Source organism: Nuphar pumila, chromosome 10 (assembly GCF_984573655.1).
Source record: "Nuphar pumila chromosome 10, dmNupPumi1.hap1.1, whole genome shotgun sequence".
NCBI lineage: Eukaryota > Viridiplantae > Streptophyta > Magnoliopsida > Nymphaeales > Nymphaeaceae > Nuphar > Nuphar pumila.
The window spans coordinates 104,250,676-104,270,472 of NC_143258.1; the positions used below are offsets into that span (position 1 = coordinate 104,250,676).

Here is a 19,797-nt window from a genome sequence, read left to right on the forward strand (position 1 = left end):
TTCGCGATTTAGGCCTTGAAGCTATAAATATGGAAACTGTGCACTTGTGCTTAATGAAGAAAATCCTGTGTACTGAGAAAATCGTCCACAAAACTCTTAGGAAATAAGACTTAAAGTCACCTAGTGAAACTCCCCAAATATCTTAATGCATAAACTAAAGTGTAAATGAAGCTATTTCATTTATTCAACTAAACAATATCAAATGACTTTTAATCACAAGAATATTTCAGCATTTTCACAAGAATTATCTTCTTAAGACTGGATGACTAACGACCATTTGAAAAAAAAAGTTTAACAGCCTCATCATAACAATATCAAGGTCGATAATGCCACAGCTCCCCTTGGACCTCTATTCTAACCATAAATATTGAAAAAAACTAAAATTGGTAATGAAGGACCAACAACAGTACAAGAGTTGACATAAAGATTTTCTTATCTTCCTACTAATGCGAATGCATGATTCATGCAGGGACCATTGACCACAACAAGCAAAAGAGGAAACACCATGAGAATTAGATCATCAATGAGCTGGGGCACAAAAATTCTTCATAAAACAAGGCTTCCAAAGTATTTGGCTCAGAGGAATAATAAGACAAAAGAGAGAGAATTATATGCCCATTCAAGACAAATGAAAAACTTGAAGCAAATTGGAGGGAAAAACCCAATAGAAACCCAACCAAAACCATTCGGTCAATACTTCATAATACCATCTAAATAGTGAATGACATCAAGAAAAATAGGCTAAACTGAAACTAAGCAACCAAATAACCCTTTATAACCAGTACCCGTATGAAACTTCAAGAAAACCCATCTAAAATACCAAGAGATGTCCATGACATAAAATCCATAAAGAAATGAAGGGAACCCCCAAATCGACGTCACTACTATCGGGAAACCCTAGCTCACCGATCTGGTTTTTTCCGACGACCAAGATTCACATTGAAAACACTCTAAATCATGAAAAAGAATTGGGGTTCCCCCTTGACCGACCCAAACACAATTGATTCAGTCCACACCCAACAAGAAAAGGCCAGAATCCTACCTTTTCTGGTGTTCTTTCCGACGATCGGAGACTGCTATCGCGAGACGATGATCGACCGGCTCTGGTTGCTCCTGCCACCGTGAAGGGCGCGATCGGGAGGCTGTTGTCGATGGTCGGTCTGCTGTTTCCACAGCCGCGATGCTGTTCCGGCGAGGAGAAGGTGGTTGTCGCGGTTGGCGAGGTCGCTGGCATCGATTGCTCCATTGTGAGGGAGCCGATGTCGATGGACGTCCGGTGTTGTCAGCACCATCGCACGCCGAGGGCAAAGCCGAGAGGAAGAGAGATGAGAGGGGAGAGATCTACTTTTCCCCCACCTTTTAACGACAGGCGAACCCCTCCTCTCTCCTCTGTAACCCCCTTCCCTTCTTGAGCTCCTGCGAGAATCGTTCCCTAGGCACGATTCTTGTAATCGAGCCCTATTTAAAAATATCGGGTCCGGGTCCCGCGACCCGCTATGCCGGATCCACCTTTTGCGTGGATCCGGGTTAGCCCCTATAGTGCTAGATCCACAATGAATGTGGATCTGTACCGGATTTTGGGTCCATATGTTGGATCCATTTAGGTCCAACCATGAATCCAACCCCAAATAATTCATTTTTATACTAATATTATTCTCTTAAAATTAATTTTATTTATTTATTTATTAAATATTGTTATTATATATATTTTTAACACTCATATATAGGTATATTCCCTTTTTGGATCCGGGTAACGGATCCCGGGTCCAATATGAATAAAACTACCCATTGCATTTTTTTACGGGTATTACAGTTGAAGCTTAAGTTTTTGTCATTTATTTTTCTTTTTTTCTGAATCTTTGCTTCTGTTTAGTGTTACATGCAGGCTTGGAAGTTGATGCATGTTACAGTGTTAGCTTGTGACTCTATTTAGTAAATGTACATTTGTTTATTAGTAGCATATGTGTATATTGTGAAATTTAAAATATTACTCAAAATGTTGTAACAATCTTGAATGTCATGTTATTGTAATGAAAAGAGGCGGAAGCTCCAATGGAGTAAAAAGCACTCTTTAAGAGTGACCTTAAGAGCCAAGAACACAAACACTATAAGTGCACACACAAAACTCTCAAAAGTAGAAAATGACTTAAAGTCATAAGTTGGATTTATTGAAGAAAGGAAGAGAAGGGTGAAAACCCAATGCTTACAAGAGGAGAATACCTCCTCTGTTTATAGAGGAGGGAGGCTCAAAGAAGGGACCACAAGGGGCTCCCTTGTAGTCGTTGGGAGCCCCAACGGTCAAAAATCTGACCGTTGGGGCCCCAACGACTACAAGTGTGGGGCCCTTGTGGTCTTACAAAAAGGGGAAAAATAAAAAAGAAAAAGTAAAAAAGAAAAAGAGAAAAAGGAAAAAAGAAAAAAAGAAAAAATACATTGTGGTTTTATAAGAATACCCCTATCGGGTATTTCAATAAAAAGGAAACTGTATATATATACATATATATATATATATATACTTATATATATATACGAATGTATATATATATATATATATATACATATTTTAACACGCCCGCTCAAACTTTACGGGGAGAAGACCGAAAGTTTGCTAAGAAACATAAATCGTGGAGTTGGGAGCGCCTTGGTGAAGAAGTCAGCTAGTTGATACTCTGAAGTAACATATGGTAATGAGATAGTCCCTCTGAGATATTCGTCTCGAACATAATGGCAATCCATTTTGATATGCTTGGTCCGCTCATGAAAGGTGTGATTGCTGACAATGTATATCGCACTTTTGTTATCACAGCAGAGCTTGGTGGGAGTGGAAATGGGGACGCCCATGTCACCAAGGAGACTCCTGAGCCATACGATTTCTATAGTTGTCATTGCCATGTCCCGATATTCAGCTTCAGTGGATGACAGTGAAACCTTTTGTTGCTTCTTGCATCTCCACGAAATGAGGGATTCACCTAAAAAAATACAAAGACCCGTTATTGAGATACGATCATTGGGATTTCCTCTCCAGTCAGCATCAGTAAAAGCAGTTAAGTCAAGAGATAAGGAAGATGATAAGAAGAGTTCCTTGGATATAGTATTTTTGATATATCGCACAATTCTCATTACGGCCGCCATATGAACCGAAGTAGGTGCATGCTGAAACTGACTTGCTGCATGAACCGCATGAGCTATATCTGGACGTGTGATGGATAGATTGGTGAGAGATCCGATTAATTGACGGTAGGGGGTTGGATCCTCAAGAAGAACACCATCTCCAAGTCTCAGTTTTGCATTAATAACTTCGAGAGTCTCAATTTTCTTTTCATCAGATATTCTTGATTTGGTACAAATTTCTGCAGCTAATTTCATCTGAGATAGGATGTATCTTCGCGGGGAATAAGCCACTTCAATCCCTAAAAAATATCTCAAATATCCAAGGTCAGACATATCAAAAGTTTCTTTTAACATAGACTTTACATCATTTACTCCCTTTTTGTCATTCCCAGTGATGATCATATCATCAACATACAGTAGAAGCATAATAATGGAGTCACCTGTCCTTTTAACAAAAAGAGCAGTGTCAGTACTAAACCTATCATACCAAGCTTTAGGAGCTTGCTTAAGTCCATATAAAGCCTTTTTTAATTTAAAAAAATTTCCATTTAAATTCATACCCGGAGGCGGTTCCATATAAACTTCTTCATTTAAATTACCATTCAAAAAGGCATTTTTGACATCAAGTTGAAAGATTGACCATTTTTTAACAGAGGCTATAACAATAAGAGCTCGAACACTAGTCATTCGAGCAACTGGGGCAAAAGTTTCATCATAATCTACCCCATACTCTTGGGCATATCCCTTGGCTACCAACCTAGCCTTATATCTTTCCAATGAACCATCACTCTTAGTTTTTACTTTAAAAACCCATCTACATCCAATGAGTTTCTTGCCATTGGGAGGATCAATGATTTCCCAAGTTTGCGCCCTTTTAAGAGCATTAAGTTCTAGTTCCATAGCATCATTCCAATGAGCATATTGTTTAGCATCATTGTAATGAGATGGTTCATGAAAGGAGTGAAGAGCAAGTAGGCATGCTCGAAAGTTAGGAGAAAAAGAATCATAAGAAACAAATCTATTGGGTATTTTGGAAATCCGATTTGATTTTCTTTGAGAGGTCTCTTCGATTGACTCACTTTGGGAAAATTTTTCAAGGGCACAAGGAGGATTTCTTTCATTCCTTCTAGAGTAGACTTGTATTTGTCTTGAAACATTTTCTTCTAAGTTTTGATCATCATTTGGATGTTCAAAATGATTTTCACCAAGGGGTTCACTAGGATCAATATGATCATCTATGATATTTTCTTGAGGCAATAAGTCAAATAAAAAAAATAATCAATATTTTCATTTGGTTGGTGCAAAAAACCATTTTCTTCTTCTAGGAATGTGACATCTTTTGAGATATAAAGTTTGTTTTTTAATATGTCAAAACATCTATAACCTTTTTGTTTTTCACCATATCCCAAGAAAATACATTCAATAGCTCTAGGAGAAAGTTTATCATTTTTGTGAGTTAGAACAAAGCATTTACATCAAAAAATCCTTAGTCTTTTATAATCGGGAGACATATTGTAAAGTTTTTTAAATGGAGAAAGATTTTTCAAAGAGGATGAAGGGGTTCTATTGATAAGATACATTGAGGTTAGAACCGCTTCGACCCAAAAGGATTTTGGGATATTTTTTGAAATTAATAACGTTCTTGTAGTTTCTATTATGTGTCTATGCTTTCTTTCCGCAAGACCATTTTGTTGCGGAGTGTTGGGACAAGAACGTTGATGACAAATTCCATTTTCTTTTAAATAGCTTTGAAAATCATTGGACATATATTCGCCTCTCGAATCGGACCTAAGAATAGATAGATTTCCCAAAAATTGATTTTTAACCATTGCATGAAATTCTTTAAAGAAGGAGAAAACTTCGGATTTGCGACTTAGGAAGTAAATCCACGTGAATCGAGTGAAGTCATCAATAAAGACCACATAATACGAAAATCCTCCTTTAGACAAAATAGGGGAAGGTCCCCACACATCGGAATGAACAAGTTCAAATGGTCGAGTGGTAAAGTAACTTCTTCGAGGAAATGGAGTAGCTTTAGATTTCCCAAAAATGCAATCTTTACAAGTCATGTGATTGTCTTTACAAGTATTGTTCAAAAACGGAAAAAGAGACATTTTTACAAAATTTGGATGACCAAGTCTCTCATGCCAAATTCCAATACTTTTGTCTTTTACAAGATTGCAAGAAGATTTAGATGGAAGAGTCAAAAAGTCCATAAAATAGAGATCACCCCTTCTATGGCCTTGCCCAATCAACTTCCCTGACTGGAGATCCTGCACGGTGCAATCTTTAGGTGAGAAAGAGACTTGACATCCATGATCGGTGATTTGAGAAACGGAAAAAAAATTTAAATTAATTTTTGGAACGATTCTTACTTTAGGAACGAAAAATTTTTGAGAATTTTTAAAATCAAGCGTTCCAATACTTTCAATTTTCAATGATGTTCCATCGGCCGTTGAAACATAAGAGGATATGGGTTCGGAAAAAACATTTGAAAGAGAGTTTTTATGAGATGTCATATGAAAAGAAGCACCGGAGTCTAGTATCCACATACCTGGAGGTGATGAAGAATAGGCGATGGCGGCTCCGGATGTTGAGGAAGAAGTCTTGAGAAGATGTTGGAGAACTTCGGAGATGTGATTAAGAGTCTCTTTGATATCTCTCTCTTTGGCATTTTCTTCTTCCTTCTTTGGAGAATTTTCTCCAACCGCGGCAACTTTTCCTTTAAGTTTGGGACAAACCGGTCTAATGTGTCCCGGTTCATTACAATAATGGCATATTATTCCCTTTCTAGGCCCATTACTATTTTTGTTGAAGTGAGGAGGTCTATAGACTTTAACATTTGATCCGGGCCTAGTAACGGCCAAAACTTCATCATTCTTAATGCTTAAGCCAAGTTGAGTTTCCTCTTGGCATATTTCGGCGAGGGCATCTTCAATAGGTAAGGCTTTGCTTCTATGGAGAAGAGATGCCCTAACTTGTTCAAATTCCGGGCGAAGACCATGAAGAAATTGAAAGAAGTGCTCCTTTTCAATTTGTTCCCTTCTTAATTCAATATCTTCCGGAGCCACCCATTTAGGCTCAAGAAGAGCAAGTTCATCCCAAAGAGGGGTTAGAGAGCTAAAATAGTCCCGGACACTCATATCCATTTGTTTGGTGGAACGGATTTTTTCTTGACAAAAAAATTGTCGAGCAAGATCCTTTTGGGTATACATACCCTTAAGGAAAAACCATGCCTCATTGGCCCTTCTAAATTTGGCAATATTAACACAATTTTTAAGGTCAACATTGTTCATAAACCATGCCAAAATTTTGGCATGGTTACTTTCTCAATCCTCAACTTTGGATTGATGGTCATTGATAGCTTTGATGCGCTCATCGCCATCTAAAGCTTTTTCAATCTCATTTTCGATTTTAGTGAGAACAAGAGAGGGTTCGGGAATAGTTCCCATAACAAAACCCCAAAGTTTCTTACCTCTTAGATGATTTTTCATCGCGGAGGCCCACATGAGATAGTTGGACCCATTTAGCTTAAAAGAAAGCTCCACTTTAGAATCACGTTCCATCGGCACCAAATCCTTCCTTTCTTCTTAAAATTTGAGAGGCACACGTTCCAAAATAATAAAGAGAAGCCCAATCACCAACCGAGCTCTGATACCATGTAATGAAAAGAGGCGGAAGCTCCAATGAAGTAAAAAGCACTCTTTAAGAGTGACCTTAAGAGCCAAGAACACAAACACTATAAGTGCACACACAAAACTCTCAAAAGTAGAAAATGACTTAAAGTCATAAGTTGGATTTATTGAAGAAAGGAAGAGAAGGGTGAAAACCCAATGCTTACAAGAGGAGAATACCTCCTCTATTTATAGAGGAGGGAGGCTCAAAGAAGGGACCACAAGGGGCTCCCTTGTAGTCGTTGGGAGCCCCAACGGTCAAAAATCTGACCGTTGGGGCCCCAACGACTACAAGTGTGGGGGCCCTTGTGATCTTACAAAAAGGGGAAAAATAAAAAAGAAAAAAGTAAAAAAGAAAAAGAGAAAAAAGAAAAAAGAAAAAAGAAAAAAGAAAAAAGAAAAAAGGAAAAAATACATTGTGGTTTTACAAGAATACCCCTATCGGGTATTTCACTAAAAAGGAAACTGTATATATATACATATATGTATATATATACTTATATATATACAAATGTATATATATAAGTATATGTATATATATAAGTATATGTATATATATATATACATATTTTAACAGTTATATCATACTTATTTTGCATAAACAGTTAGTGGGGATAAAATCATAATGTGTGTGTGTGTGTGTGCGTGTGCATGCGTGCATGTAGGGTTCTAAGAGATGCATAGGCACCTGGAGAAGCTGGGGCCCAAGTGTTGTATAGCACCTTTGACACTACATAGCGCCAGATTAGTGTCAATAGTTATTGTTATTGAGTTGCCCACTTTGACTTGAGGGGATGCTTTGCCTTCCAGGCATAGTATTTTTATTTCAAATTATCCTACCCACAGTACCAAGGTATTTGTGCCGTGGCAGCTAGTGACCCACAACAAACAAATCTTGACTTTTGTTTAATCCTCAAAGTACTATGTGTCATTGCAGAGTATTAGGAGACAGGCTAATCTTTATGCCTACGTTAAAAATTGTAGAAACAAGGTTCTAATATTTTAGTCTGTCAGGATCTTCGGCAGCATACATCATCATACTTTCACTTAACGGCTATTGTGATGATAAATGTCTCATATTACCATAACTTTATCTTGCATTCTCAAGACCTTTGTTGTTCCTCCCTACTGGCATGAAGAATTGATCACTGTCTCAACTATTCTTTTAGAGGCTTTAGGGAAGTAGGAATAGAACACTCATCTTGGGGTGGTCTTATTACTTAGATGCTTGATGCTGTTATCCTTTTTGTTTTTTGGCTACTCCAAAAGAAAAACACACCCATCACTGACCCCATATTGGCAGCCCTCCGGTTGATAAAACCCTTGAGGTCCCTCTTGCCTACTTGGGAGTACACCCTCGTCGGCTTGGTAACATTCACAAGTTGCCCCTACCAATTGAGCAGAGCCCTCGTGGGCTGCAGTTATTCGCTTTAGCATTTGGTTATCCAATGTTTATCCTGAACCTGATAATTGGTATACTAGAGGTGCTTCTTTTCAGGTATTCTCTTACTAGGGAGATGTTCTCTCAGTGATTTGACACCGAGATCTCTATTTCTCACTTAGACGATCTTCAAAACTGCCATTGTTTAGCTTTTGGTTCGCTTTCCTCAAACAAAATATCAATAGTCCATCATCCTCTGTTGGAAACAAGAGGCACTTCTGATTCTATTCTTGCTCTAAACAATTTTGTCATCTCCCTATTACCCTATCTCTAGAGTCAATATTTTGTTTGAGGAACCATTGAACTCGATCGCCTGCTACTGTTACTCAGTCTTTTTGTTGATGTCTTATTTCTCACAAGTTTTCAGGAAAAGAACATCTCCATATTAACGCCTGTATAATTTACATCCATCCGGTTGTTGATTGGCTTGGTTGAGCTAGCTGAGCTAGACTTGGATGGTCATTTGTGTCAAGAAAAGCATATGATTTTTCGGTAGCAACAGAGTTAAAACTTAAAAGCAACCAGTGTTTTGCAAGTGCAAAAACAAACCTAGCCATGTTAAAAAAAGTCTTCCTCTTCAAGGACATCTGATATCATAGGGTCTACGTGAAATATTTTGGCAAAAATATGATAATATGGATACAGTATATTGGGCGGAATTTAAACGAAAGGGAACGATCATTCTCTACGAGAAAAGTGCTCTCAGAGCCAAACTTGAAAGTTGTTTTCAATTAGACGGTTGTTCCTCCGCTCTATTATTGAATCAGATTATATATCCAAAGGGTCTGCTCTTGGCCATTCCACATGCTTCCTAGCAACAACGTGGTTATCAGAAGTGCATTCTTTTTTAGTAGATGCCGAACCTGCTGCTCTGTTGGCGGGTGAAGTAGCTACATGGACACATTCTTTTCCATTGTTGCCAACGCTTTCTGAGCTGAAATTCTTCTTTCTTAGAAATGGCAAAAGGCTGAAGCTGCTATCCGGCCAGCAGGTGGAACAAGGAGAGTGCCTGGCTATCATACCATCACACCGCTGTCGAACGTGTTATCTTCCCCCTTCAGATAACATGCACCATAGGCCATCCTCGGCCTTCTTCGTTTTCAATGAAAAAATCTCGATCTCCATTAGTGATGCATATTCTGTGCTTTGTCCATCTAAGGCACGACTTTTTGTGTTATTTCTTAACACATGTCCTTTGGATATTCTGAAAGTATTTTGTTACTGATGCAGGTACTTGTTTGATGAGAGCTCTGTCTTACTTCTCTATTCATTAGTGCATGGGAATTCTAATTTTTTGGAGTATGTTTTGGTGCGGACTGATTTGGATATCTTGGTACATATCTGTAGCTTACACACCCTTGTTTTGGCTTTTGAAACTGGCGTTTTGTTCTTCTATTCTATAAATGTCTGTCAATGTGCCTATGTTGCTTGTGATAAATTAGAAGACCTGTTTTAGTTTCGTTCTTGTTATAGCCTCTTTCATTTTATTTGTAATATAAGATGATAATGATTTTAATTTTGTTTCAAAAAATCCGGATAACAAGAAATGAAACTAAAACAGGTATCAATGAATCAAAACTCATAAGTGCAAGTTGTTTATATATATATATATATATATATATATATATATATATATATGCTACTGCCTACAGTATCAATGGTTTTTGCTACTGAACACTTTTGCCCCAATCAATGGCCCTCCCATGTACATATTCAAGTATATATATCACAGCCACAAATCTCATTATTGAGATTTTCTTGGCACAGAAAAATCTTGCAATAAATTTAAAAAATTGTTTTCTTGGACAAATCTCAGTAAAATATTAAACATTAAATTATAAAAAATATATAAAATTTTGAATATTGCTTTAATAATGTGATAATATCATGATAAATCATGATGTTCTAAAAGTAGACAATATTTTGAAATTATCATGATTTTTTGGGATTATATAGGTTTTGTAAATCTTACGATAAAATCAAAAGGTTTTCAAAAAATGGCTGATATTTGTGACTATGATATATAGATGCTGATTACTTCAGCTCCATAAAGTTTACAGCCATCTCATATTATTGCTGTTGCTTGTGTTTAGATATTGTTCTACCAGGTGATTCTAGCTTGCATGTTACAATAATCTGATTATTTTGTCTACTTTCAATTTTATGGCTAGCTGGTGCCTGTGCTAGAAATGCTATATGATGCTTCGAAGAGGACCTCTAATCAGATATACATGCTGCTGACTATCCTTCTCATATTGAGTCAAGATTCATCTTTCAATGCTAGCATCCATAAGCTGGTAAGAGTCAATTCATCACTTCATGAGTGGCATTGTCTTTATGTGTAGATGTCCCTTGATTTATTGTTTATTAGGTTTTGGATTCCTTTTCAGATACTTCCAAATGTCCCTTGGAACAAAGAGCGCCTTTTGCATCAAACTTCTCTTGGTTCTCTGATGGTTGTGATACTCATTAGAACAGTGCAATATAATCTATCAAAACTGCGAGTATGCTCTCTAACCTTTTGCAGTAGTACCACCTGAAATATCTTCATCTGCAATTATTTTCTTTTGTTATAATTTGTTCCTAAATATAATGCTACATGATAAAACACATAAAAGCTTCTCTTATTTCGTATATCTTTTCTATGTTAAATAGCATAAAAATCAATTTCACTAATAGTCATCAAGGATCTGCTTTAAGCCCTTTCCTATTTGCTATAGTGATGGATGAGCTTACGAGACCAATTCAAGAAAATGTGCCGTGGTGTATGTTGTTTGCTGATGATATTGTTTTGATTGATGAGTCTAGAGCTGGGGTTAATGCTAAGTTAGAATTATGGAGACAGACATTGGAAGCAAGAGGTTTTAAGTTGAGTAAGAGTAAGACAGAATACATGGAATGTCGGTTTAGTAAGCAACGAAGTAGTGATAGGAGTGTAGTGAAGCTTGGTGAGCAAGAAATACCGGTGGATGACTGTTTCAAATATTTGAGATCTATCATTCAAAAGGATGGAGAAATTGATGGAGATGTAAATCATAGGATAAAGGTTGGGTGAATGAAATGGAAAAGTGCAACTGAAGTGTTGTGCGATCGTAGAATGCCATTGCGGTTGAAGGGAAAGTTTTATAGGACGACAATTAGGCCCGCTTTACTATATGGTACAGAATGTTGGGCTGCCAAGAGACATCATATTCAAAAAATGAGTGTAGCTGAGATGCGTATGCTTCGATGGATGTGTGGAAATACAATAAAAGATAAGATTCGAAACAAGGAGATACATAAGAAGGTAGGCGTTGCATTCATTGAAAATAAGATGAGAGAGAATCGTTTATGGTGGTTTGGACATATTCGGCGAAGGCCTAATGATGCTCCAGTTAGAAGGATGGAAAAATGGAAAAATATATTAGTTAAAAGAGGTTGGGGTAGGCCTAAGAAGACTTGGATGGAAATGATAGGAAAGGACATGAATGCTTTGAACCTCACCGACGACATGACTTTGGATAGAAATTATTGGAGGAGAAGGATTCATGTGGAAGACCCAGAATGATTTTCTTTTTTGGTTCATATCGCCGACCCCAATTGTTTTGGGATGAAGGCGTAGTTGTTGTTGTTGTTGTAGTCATAAAGCGTTCTTTTTTAGAATTGTTGAATTTTGGTGCATATTACTTTAGGAGGAACTTCCAACATTTTGATAACAAGCCTGTAATCCAATTATACTTACCGTTATGTTTGTTCTTCCTGTTGCTTGTGAGTTGTGACGTGTTAAAATTTCCAGGATGTCTATCTTCACACAAACTGCCTTGCTACTTTGGCGAACATGGCTCCACATGTCCACCGGTTGAGTGCATATGCTTCACAAAGGCTGGTTAGCCTTTTTTATATGCTTTCGCGCAAGTATGCTACCACTTTGGCCTTCTCTATTACTCTGAATTTTGCTAATTTGGCAATTGAAGTCAGGAAAATTAGATGGTTCCGTTCTGTAAAGGAAAATTTTCTTTGCTGACAAAGGCTCTTTGAATATTTTGATATCTTCCAGTGCTTGAGTTTTGGATACTTTTTCAGGTACATGAAATTGGCAGAGGCAAGAAATGATAAGATTCTCAATATTGGGACTGACTCTGTAGATGGGAGTGACGTAGTGGAAGATACAGTATTCCTCATAAGCTTTATCTTCTCAGTGTCTTTGGATGGTTTGTTTTGCATATTCAGACTAAGAAAATGTTAAATTTGTGCAGTCATCGGAGCTACATATCTACACAGATTTCCTCAGAATTGTTTTGGAAATCTTAAATGCAATTCTCTCATATGCTTTGCCTCAAAATCCTGAGGTACTGTAGAGATTGATTTTTCCATTTTTTTCAATCTTGTGCACAGTTTATGAGTCACTGCTTGGCTGAAGATGCTGTGATGATGATGATAATAATAATAATACTAAGTTCATTGATTTCAGTATATTTGATAATTGATATATCTTATAATTATCCTTTGGAGCAGATTGTATATGCAATAATGCACCAACAGGAGGTCTTTCAGCATTTCAAGGATCATCCACAGTTTAGTGAGCTTGTTGAAAACATTTATACGGTATTGACTTTTCCTCTTATGTGAGATTTTTGTGTTTCATCTTCTCAAAATCTTCTAAGTGTTTTAGATGACTTTTAGTTTAAAATATCCTGGGGATGGAAGCCTTTTTGTCCTGAAACATTCTTTTCTTTAGGTATTGGATTTCTTCAATAGTCGCATGGATGCAAAAAATGTGGATGGTGAATGGTCTGTTGAGTCGGTATTACAAGTCATAGTCATCAATTGTCGGTCCTGGCGAGGTGAAGGAATGAAGGTAAAGTAATTTGAGCTGCAGATAGGATTCCTCCCCAGGCTGGTCTTTTGAGATTTTATTATTGCTTGAAAATTCACTAATTGCAAATGTCAATCTCATTATACAAAATCGTAACTCTGGCTGGATTTACCAGATGTTTACACAGTTGAGATTCACATATGAACAAGAGCATCATCCGGAGGAGTTTTTCATTCCATATGTATGGCGGCTAGCTCTTTCTAACAGGTGATGTTTCCAAACATTCCTGAGATTTTTTATGTTCTAGGGCTGGCCTTTTTTGCCCTTTTTTTTTTTTGTAAACATCAATCTGTATTTTATCTGAGATCGGTCTCTTGTTATTCTTTTTTTTGTTGGCTCTTTTGTCAAATGACATAGTTAACATACTTAATGTGTTATGATTTTGTCGTCTACATTTCATGGGAAATTTGTGCAGTGGATTTAAGTTTAATCTCAGTGTCATACGCTTGTTTCCTGCGGACTTACCTTCAGAAGTAAGTGCATGTATCCAAGTTTGTCATGCTATTTACATTTTCATCTAATCTTCTCCAGTTAATGTCCTGATTTTGTTGTTAGATATCAGTGTTTTCTTAACATCTTACTGCTTTTATACTATAAAACAGAAAATGTACAAATTTTTGTATGTATAAATTTTCATGCCATCATTCTAATTTTCTGCTAAAAATTTCCTATATTCCTTTTTTTCCCTTCAAAGATTAGTTTGTCTTGTTTTCTATTGTATGAGTTTGAATTATTTGGAGCACATGGATGTTGTGATGTTTTGTGTATTTGTTGGTCCTGTTATGCAAAAGCTCAAAAGAAGAAATTTATAGAGGGCATATACCCTGCATACAACAAAAACCAAGTATAAACAATAAAGAACCACTGCTAAATGCCTAGAGTGCCTAATTCACAAAAGACAATACCAGATCCCCCATGTATAGTGATAAAAAATCAAGAGGATTGTAAGGAACATTTGAGAGGTTGAAGCTCTTGAGACAACTTGCAGGTCTGATCTCACATAAAAGTCTGCACACTGCTAAAAAGAAGCATGAGGAGCAAAATTGCGAGCTGAATACTGAACAGGGTCTGTCCATTTCTGCATATTTACTTTCATCATTAAGTTCATGTTTTCATGATGTAATGTGTTTGTTTTAATAAAGACTGTTCTATAATTATTAAGATTCAAACCACCGAGGTGGTATCCCATGTGGTAAGCGGGGTCCTGTGCCAAGCTGAAGGCCCAAGTTCGAATCCCTCTGTCACATGGGGCTTAAGAGATATCTGGTAGGGGTCTTTGCCGTATGTCGATATTCGGCCTTGTAATGAACTGGGCATGATGTTGACCTATGCTATGTTGGAGAAGTAACATCGTCAGAATACAAGAACCAGTAATTAGTCTTCACCTATGTCACCTGGGTACTGGTGCGGGTATGGGTACGACACAACAATTCCAAAAAATGTGGGTACGGAGACACGGCTATATATATTAAATATCACATAAATTCAAAATCAACTGAATATAATCTAAATATATATGCTATATCTAAAATATATATTATATACTGAAAATATAAAGTTATAAACTGAATGTAATTATAAATTAAATAAAAACTTGTATGTACGGAGGGTAAAATGGCATGTCCTGTTGTCGACGCGTGTTGACACGGGTACAGAAGACAAAATGGAATGTCCCAGTACCATAGGTCTTCACCAAAGGTGGTGCCATGCTACCAGTGTAGGCAGAGGGGGAATGACTTAACTCATGTGACGACAAGAAAAATATTCCTCTTTTTGAATAAATAACCACATCAAGTGATTAAGAAAAGATCCTTGTGAACCAAGATACAATATTAGCGTATGCAATGTCAGGAAGATAGTTATGTATATCTGGCTGCCAACAGGCTATGCAAGCCATGGTTTCGTAATGGCTATCAGTGTCTAGTGGGTTCTTCTGTTCCATCAACTTTTGGTGGACTCAGAAATGCTCGAGAGAAAATATCTCACATATTCTAGCATTGCTTTGTTTTCAAGCTGCTAAGTGGTGCTACCACCAATACTCTTTCATAGCTGTTCTCTTGCTCCTAACGTCGACCTATATGACCATCTAAGTCGTGCCCAGCTTCTACTGACCTTCTATGGTAAAGAGTAAATCTAATTAATTCATTAATCTTAACCACAAAATTATTAAAGTGATCATAATATAAATAAGGTAGAAATCTCTACCTAGAAGGGGTCATGTTGGACATACCACTTAGATATAAATAATAAACCTCAATATATTGTTTTGTTGAACCTGCTGGCATGCCCTTATATGATCCCATATAAAAACTCATAATGATTGCTCTCAGGGGAGGTGAGAACAGAACTGGGTTTCCATTTAATTATCAAATCTCCACGGCATCCTTATCTTGTTTCAATTATTGAAAAAAGAATACTTGTGGTAAAAAGGAAGTCTGTTGAATAGTGATGTGCATTGCCATCATCTTCATTTTGCAGATTAGCATTTTATTTCAGTGTTATTGAATCCTCGCCCATATTTCTCAGTCCAAAATGTATCATGACATGAAAAGGCCTTTTGCATCAAATGTTGTTTACAAAAATTTGTTCCTTCATGAAACAGGATTCTTATGCTGAGACTGCAGAGACTGCAGAGACTACTCATGAAGGTGAGCAAATTGTATAAGATGTCTATGGTATCCTTGTGCCTGTTCCATCTACTCCATGTGTCTGATGTTTGATGTGGTCATCAGCAAGCATGGGGGTGTGTATAATATTGTTATAGAAAATATTCTGTTCATTCTTTGTGTCGTGTAAATTTGTCGCAAAAGCTCTGTTAAGGTCATATTTTTTTCCCTGCAGCTTCTCAGCTTCTGTTAAACGAATACAACCTGGTAATTGTATTTAATAGGAATTACCGTAAAATCTTTACTGGTTTTAAGTTATAATTCAATTCCCTCTTTTGTAAACATTGTTTGAGCCCATATTCAAGTGGTGTTATATATATATATATATATATATATATATATATATATATATATATATATATATATATATATATATATATATATATAGAGAGAGAGAGAGAGAGAGAGAGAGAGAGAGAGAGAGAGAGAGAGAGACCGTACAGATGTGATCTATGTACTTGATTTTATAGGGATAAACTCTTGAAGTGTTCAATTCTGACACATGGGTGGGGTTTTATAAGGTTCAAAAAATCAACGGTCCAAAATCTTTGTAAATTTTTGAGACTCTAAACATAATTTCTTTCATCGAAAACACATGATCCACTTAGTAAATCAACGATGCCCAAGACATTTATAGGACCGGAACTGCATAAAAAGCACTGGAGAAGCCAAAAAACCCATCAAGCATCTAACGTTCAATCACCTACCCATTACTCTCTCTTAATATATATATATATATATATATATATATATATATATATATATATATATATATATATATATATATATATATATAGACATATATATATATATATATATGCGTTTCTTAGACCCATGTTTTTGTTAGGTCTGGTTAGGCCCGTTCAAAAATCATAGTTTTAAGTATTTTTTCTCATGTCTAACACGGTAGATGTGATCTATAGGTTTTGTTTAGTGGGAACCAGCTTTTGGATGGTTGGAATTTAACTTGAATACAGGTTTTTCTGGTGATCCAAAATCAATGGCTACGTAGATACCAGTTTTTTTTAGATCATAAAATCATGTTTTTTCGTCAAGAAAACATGATCCAAGAGTCGATTCTCACTAAATGGATCATGCTGAACACATATCTATCATAAAATACTTAAAGCCTATAGGGCATAACGACAAATGAGGCGCAATATGTTCAGTTCTTATATATATATATATATATATATATATATATATATATAGGGGTTTTTGAGTTGTATTTTGCAAACCTGACTCTGCAGATGTGTTCCGCATGGTGATTTGTTAGGAAATGTCACTTCAATCATGTTTTTTGATAAAAAGAAATGAATTTTTAAGCATAGGATATTTTTGAAAATTGTAGACAGTTGATTTTTAAATCTTATAAAAACCTAACTACATGTTGGAATCAGAGGATAGATTCTTATAAAATCAAGCATGTAGATTACATTTGTATATTCAGATTTTAGAAAAAATCCTTCTAAAGCCAGTAGGCTCAAAAAGTGTCAGGGTAAGCTGGCAGTAGGGGTAGGCTAACAGTAGGCTCAAAAAGTGTTAGGGTAGGCTGGCAGTAGGGTAGGTTGAGAGTAGGCTAAAAAAGTGTTAGGGAGCTAACACCTGTTCTCTCTTTATATATATATATATATATATATATATATATATATATATATATATATATATATATATATATATATATATATATAGAGAGAGAGAGAGAGAGAGAGAGAGAGAGAGATCATAACTACAGAAGCATTTTCGAACAAGCCCCCCCCCCCCCCACACACACACACACAAGTGCAAATTATACAAATCAAAGGAAAGGTTTAAAATCAGAGTATGAATCCCATCATTTGACATAGGATGACTTTCATCCTACATTCAATCCTAGCCATCCAATCAACCGGTGGTATTGATGCACATTTTCACCTGGATGTGGATTGATCCTAGCCGTTCAGAGGCTTCAGCTGGACGATTAGGAACTTATCCTATGTCAAAGGATGGGATTCTTTTGGTAAATCGCAAGGTCACTGCTCTCCAAACCGTTTTTTTTGGAAAATGTGATGATTCAGGAAAAAAAAGTTACTGAAAAAGGTGCAGAATTTTCTAAAGCGATTACCATCAGTTGGTGAGAATGTTGCTTTCTAGTTGCACTGAATTACCCAAAGGCATCTGATTTCAGAAATAAGTGCTTTGAAGATTATTTTTGGACAATCCGTAAGTCCGGGACTTGTTTGCCATGTCAAGAGGATGTCTGTTCATGGTTGGCTGGAGTGTACCGATATGAAACGCCAAACAGACGAAACTGTACATAGTGATATCAGATGTTTAAGAAATTTGTTCTAATTACTTGGGAAACTCATACCATCTATAGTAAAAACAGAGACAGCCAAGTGCTTGATTCCTATCTTATCCGAATAAAAAAAATCTTTTTTTTTTCTTTTCAAGAGCCTACTGCAGCTCAGCATAGCCCCGCTTGTCATAAGCTTTAGCCCAAGTTCGACCTGGAGTTTAGCCTTAAGCTTAGTGCATTAGAAAACTCAACTTAAACAGGTCAAGCTCATCTCATTCACCTCATTTCCCAGTCCTGTGGCGCAATGGAGTTTTTGAAAGGCATTTAGTAGTAATGTATATATGCCAACAAGCTTCAGTACTATTTGAAGACAAGCCATCTTATATTGAAGTGGGATTGTTTCCCTCAAATTAGTATGAAAATGGTGGGGTCTGGTGTCTGATAAAGTCTCAGCTGCCTATGGACAGGACAAAACACATTAAGGGGCGTTTGCTTTGGCCTTAATTGAACAATCATGAGAGTGATTCTTCTTCGCCTCATCCCACATGGAAGCAACCGTGAGAAGGGATCCCTCATGTGATTGGCAATCATATTAGGGACCATTTTATTCGTTATTCGAAATCTCAATGCTCACCTTGTGTGTGTGTGTTTTTTTCTTTTTAATGGTGAAGTTTCCGGCTGAAGAGGGTAATCTCTGGGTGGGGTCACCGACAGCCAAGCCCTTATGGACCCCACCAGTAAAAGGTACCCACTAGCCCAGTGGTCACCCTGTGATTTCAAAGCACATGATTTTAAATCACGGAGTCGTAAGCAAAGATGCCCCAAATGTCACTCATTCTATCATATACATTTGATTTCCACTCATATGTCAGTAACCAAGGCTTACATTGGATATTAACAAGTTCACCAACTTCTGTTGCTGTTAACAAATTTGAAAAATTAATTGCTATCTGTGGCGCTATTCAACGCAAAACATAGCATGAATAGTTTGGAGTTTGGAGTTTGGAATTTGATTTGAGGTAATAAAAATTGGTGACCTTGTTTAAGTGTCATATATTTGGCGATGTAATTAGACAGGTCGGACTTGGGTCAGGTATGGTTGGATGTAAGATAATTGGGTCCGGGGTCAGATTCAGGCTCGGATGCATAGAGCTTATGCAGAACCCTAATCATATTAGAGTATATACCTTAATACATCTGACATATACATATAATCATGTCAGAACTCGCTGGACTCAGATGCGAGAATTTTACAACTGGATCCGAGTCTGATTAGCACTCGGACCTGGTTTTTGTTTATTCAGTCTGACTAAACGGACTCGAATTCGGTCAGATATCTAACCCGAACGTTATAATCCCTACAGATATTTGTAAAGTTCTTAAAGTAGGTGATAGTGTTCTTTTGCTTGTTAGGTTTTCAGCTAATCATATTGGAGAAAGAGAAAATAATAAAGCAAGAAGACTACAACCGGGCTCGCCATCTTCATTATTGGAAACTCTGTGGTCCAAGCACTTCCATTTCCTGTGATAACGATACATGTCTCTGTAGGGCCACAACATCACTAAAATGTATTCTCATTGTGGATAGACATAGGCTGAGCCTCTTGTTCAACTCTTTTTTCTTTCTATGATTGTTTTGACCAAGGAGCAGGTGAATTATTGAATTGCTCTCTTTGACCATTCTATGCAAATACAATCGTCATAAAATTTGTTCTCGGAAAAATATCTTGTGACATTTTTAAAAATCTCGTCTTTGTTATAAAATTTTTAGG

At 36.7% G+C, this 19,797-nt stretch overlaps 1 protein-coding gene across 3 annotated transcripts in view; it reads left to right on the top strand.

Annotated features, from left to right (window-relative positions):
- LOC149827733 (uncharacterized) overlaps window positions 1-16,017 on the top strand; it is a 41,360-nt gene extending 25,343 nt beyond the window's left edge. For 2 of the 3 annotated variants that reach the window (XM_090019575.1, XM_090019577.1), the window contains exons 8-18: window positions 9,457-9,559; window positions 10,398-10,523; window positions 10,617-10,730; window positions 12,002-12,120; window positions 12,289-12,376; window positions 12,462-12,554; window positions 12,721-12,810; window positions 12,944-13,063; window positions 13,197-13,288; window positions 13,497-13,554; window positions 15,684-16,017. In XM_090019575.1, the coding sequence (XP_089875701.1) occupies window positions 9,457-9,559; window positions 10,398-10,523; window positions 10,617-10,730; window positions 12,002-12,120; window positions 12,289-12,376; window positions 12,462-12,554; window positions 12,721-12,810; window positions 12,944-13,063; window positions 13,197-13,288; window positions 13,497-13,554; window positions 15,684-15,746 (1,066 nt within the window). In that variant the 3' untranslated portion in view covers window positions 15,747-16,017. The remainder of the gene's footprint in view (window positions 1-9,456; window positions 9,560-10,397; window positions 10,524-10,616; window positions 10,731-12,001; window positions 12,121-12,288; window positions 12,377-12,461; window positions 12,555-12,720; window positions 12,811-12,943; window positions 13,064-13,196; window positions 13,289-13,496; window positions 13,555-15,683) is intronic. The other variant, XM_090019576.1, reaches the window with a different exon arrangement.
- The last annotated feature ends 3,780 nt before the right edge of the window (window positions 16,018-19,797 follow it).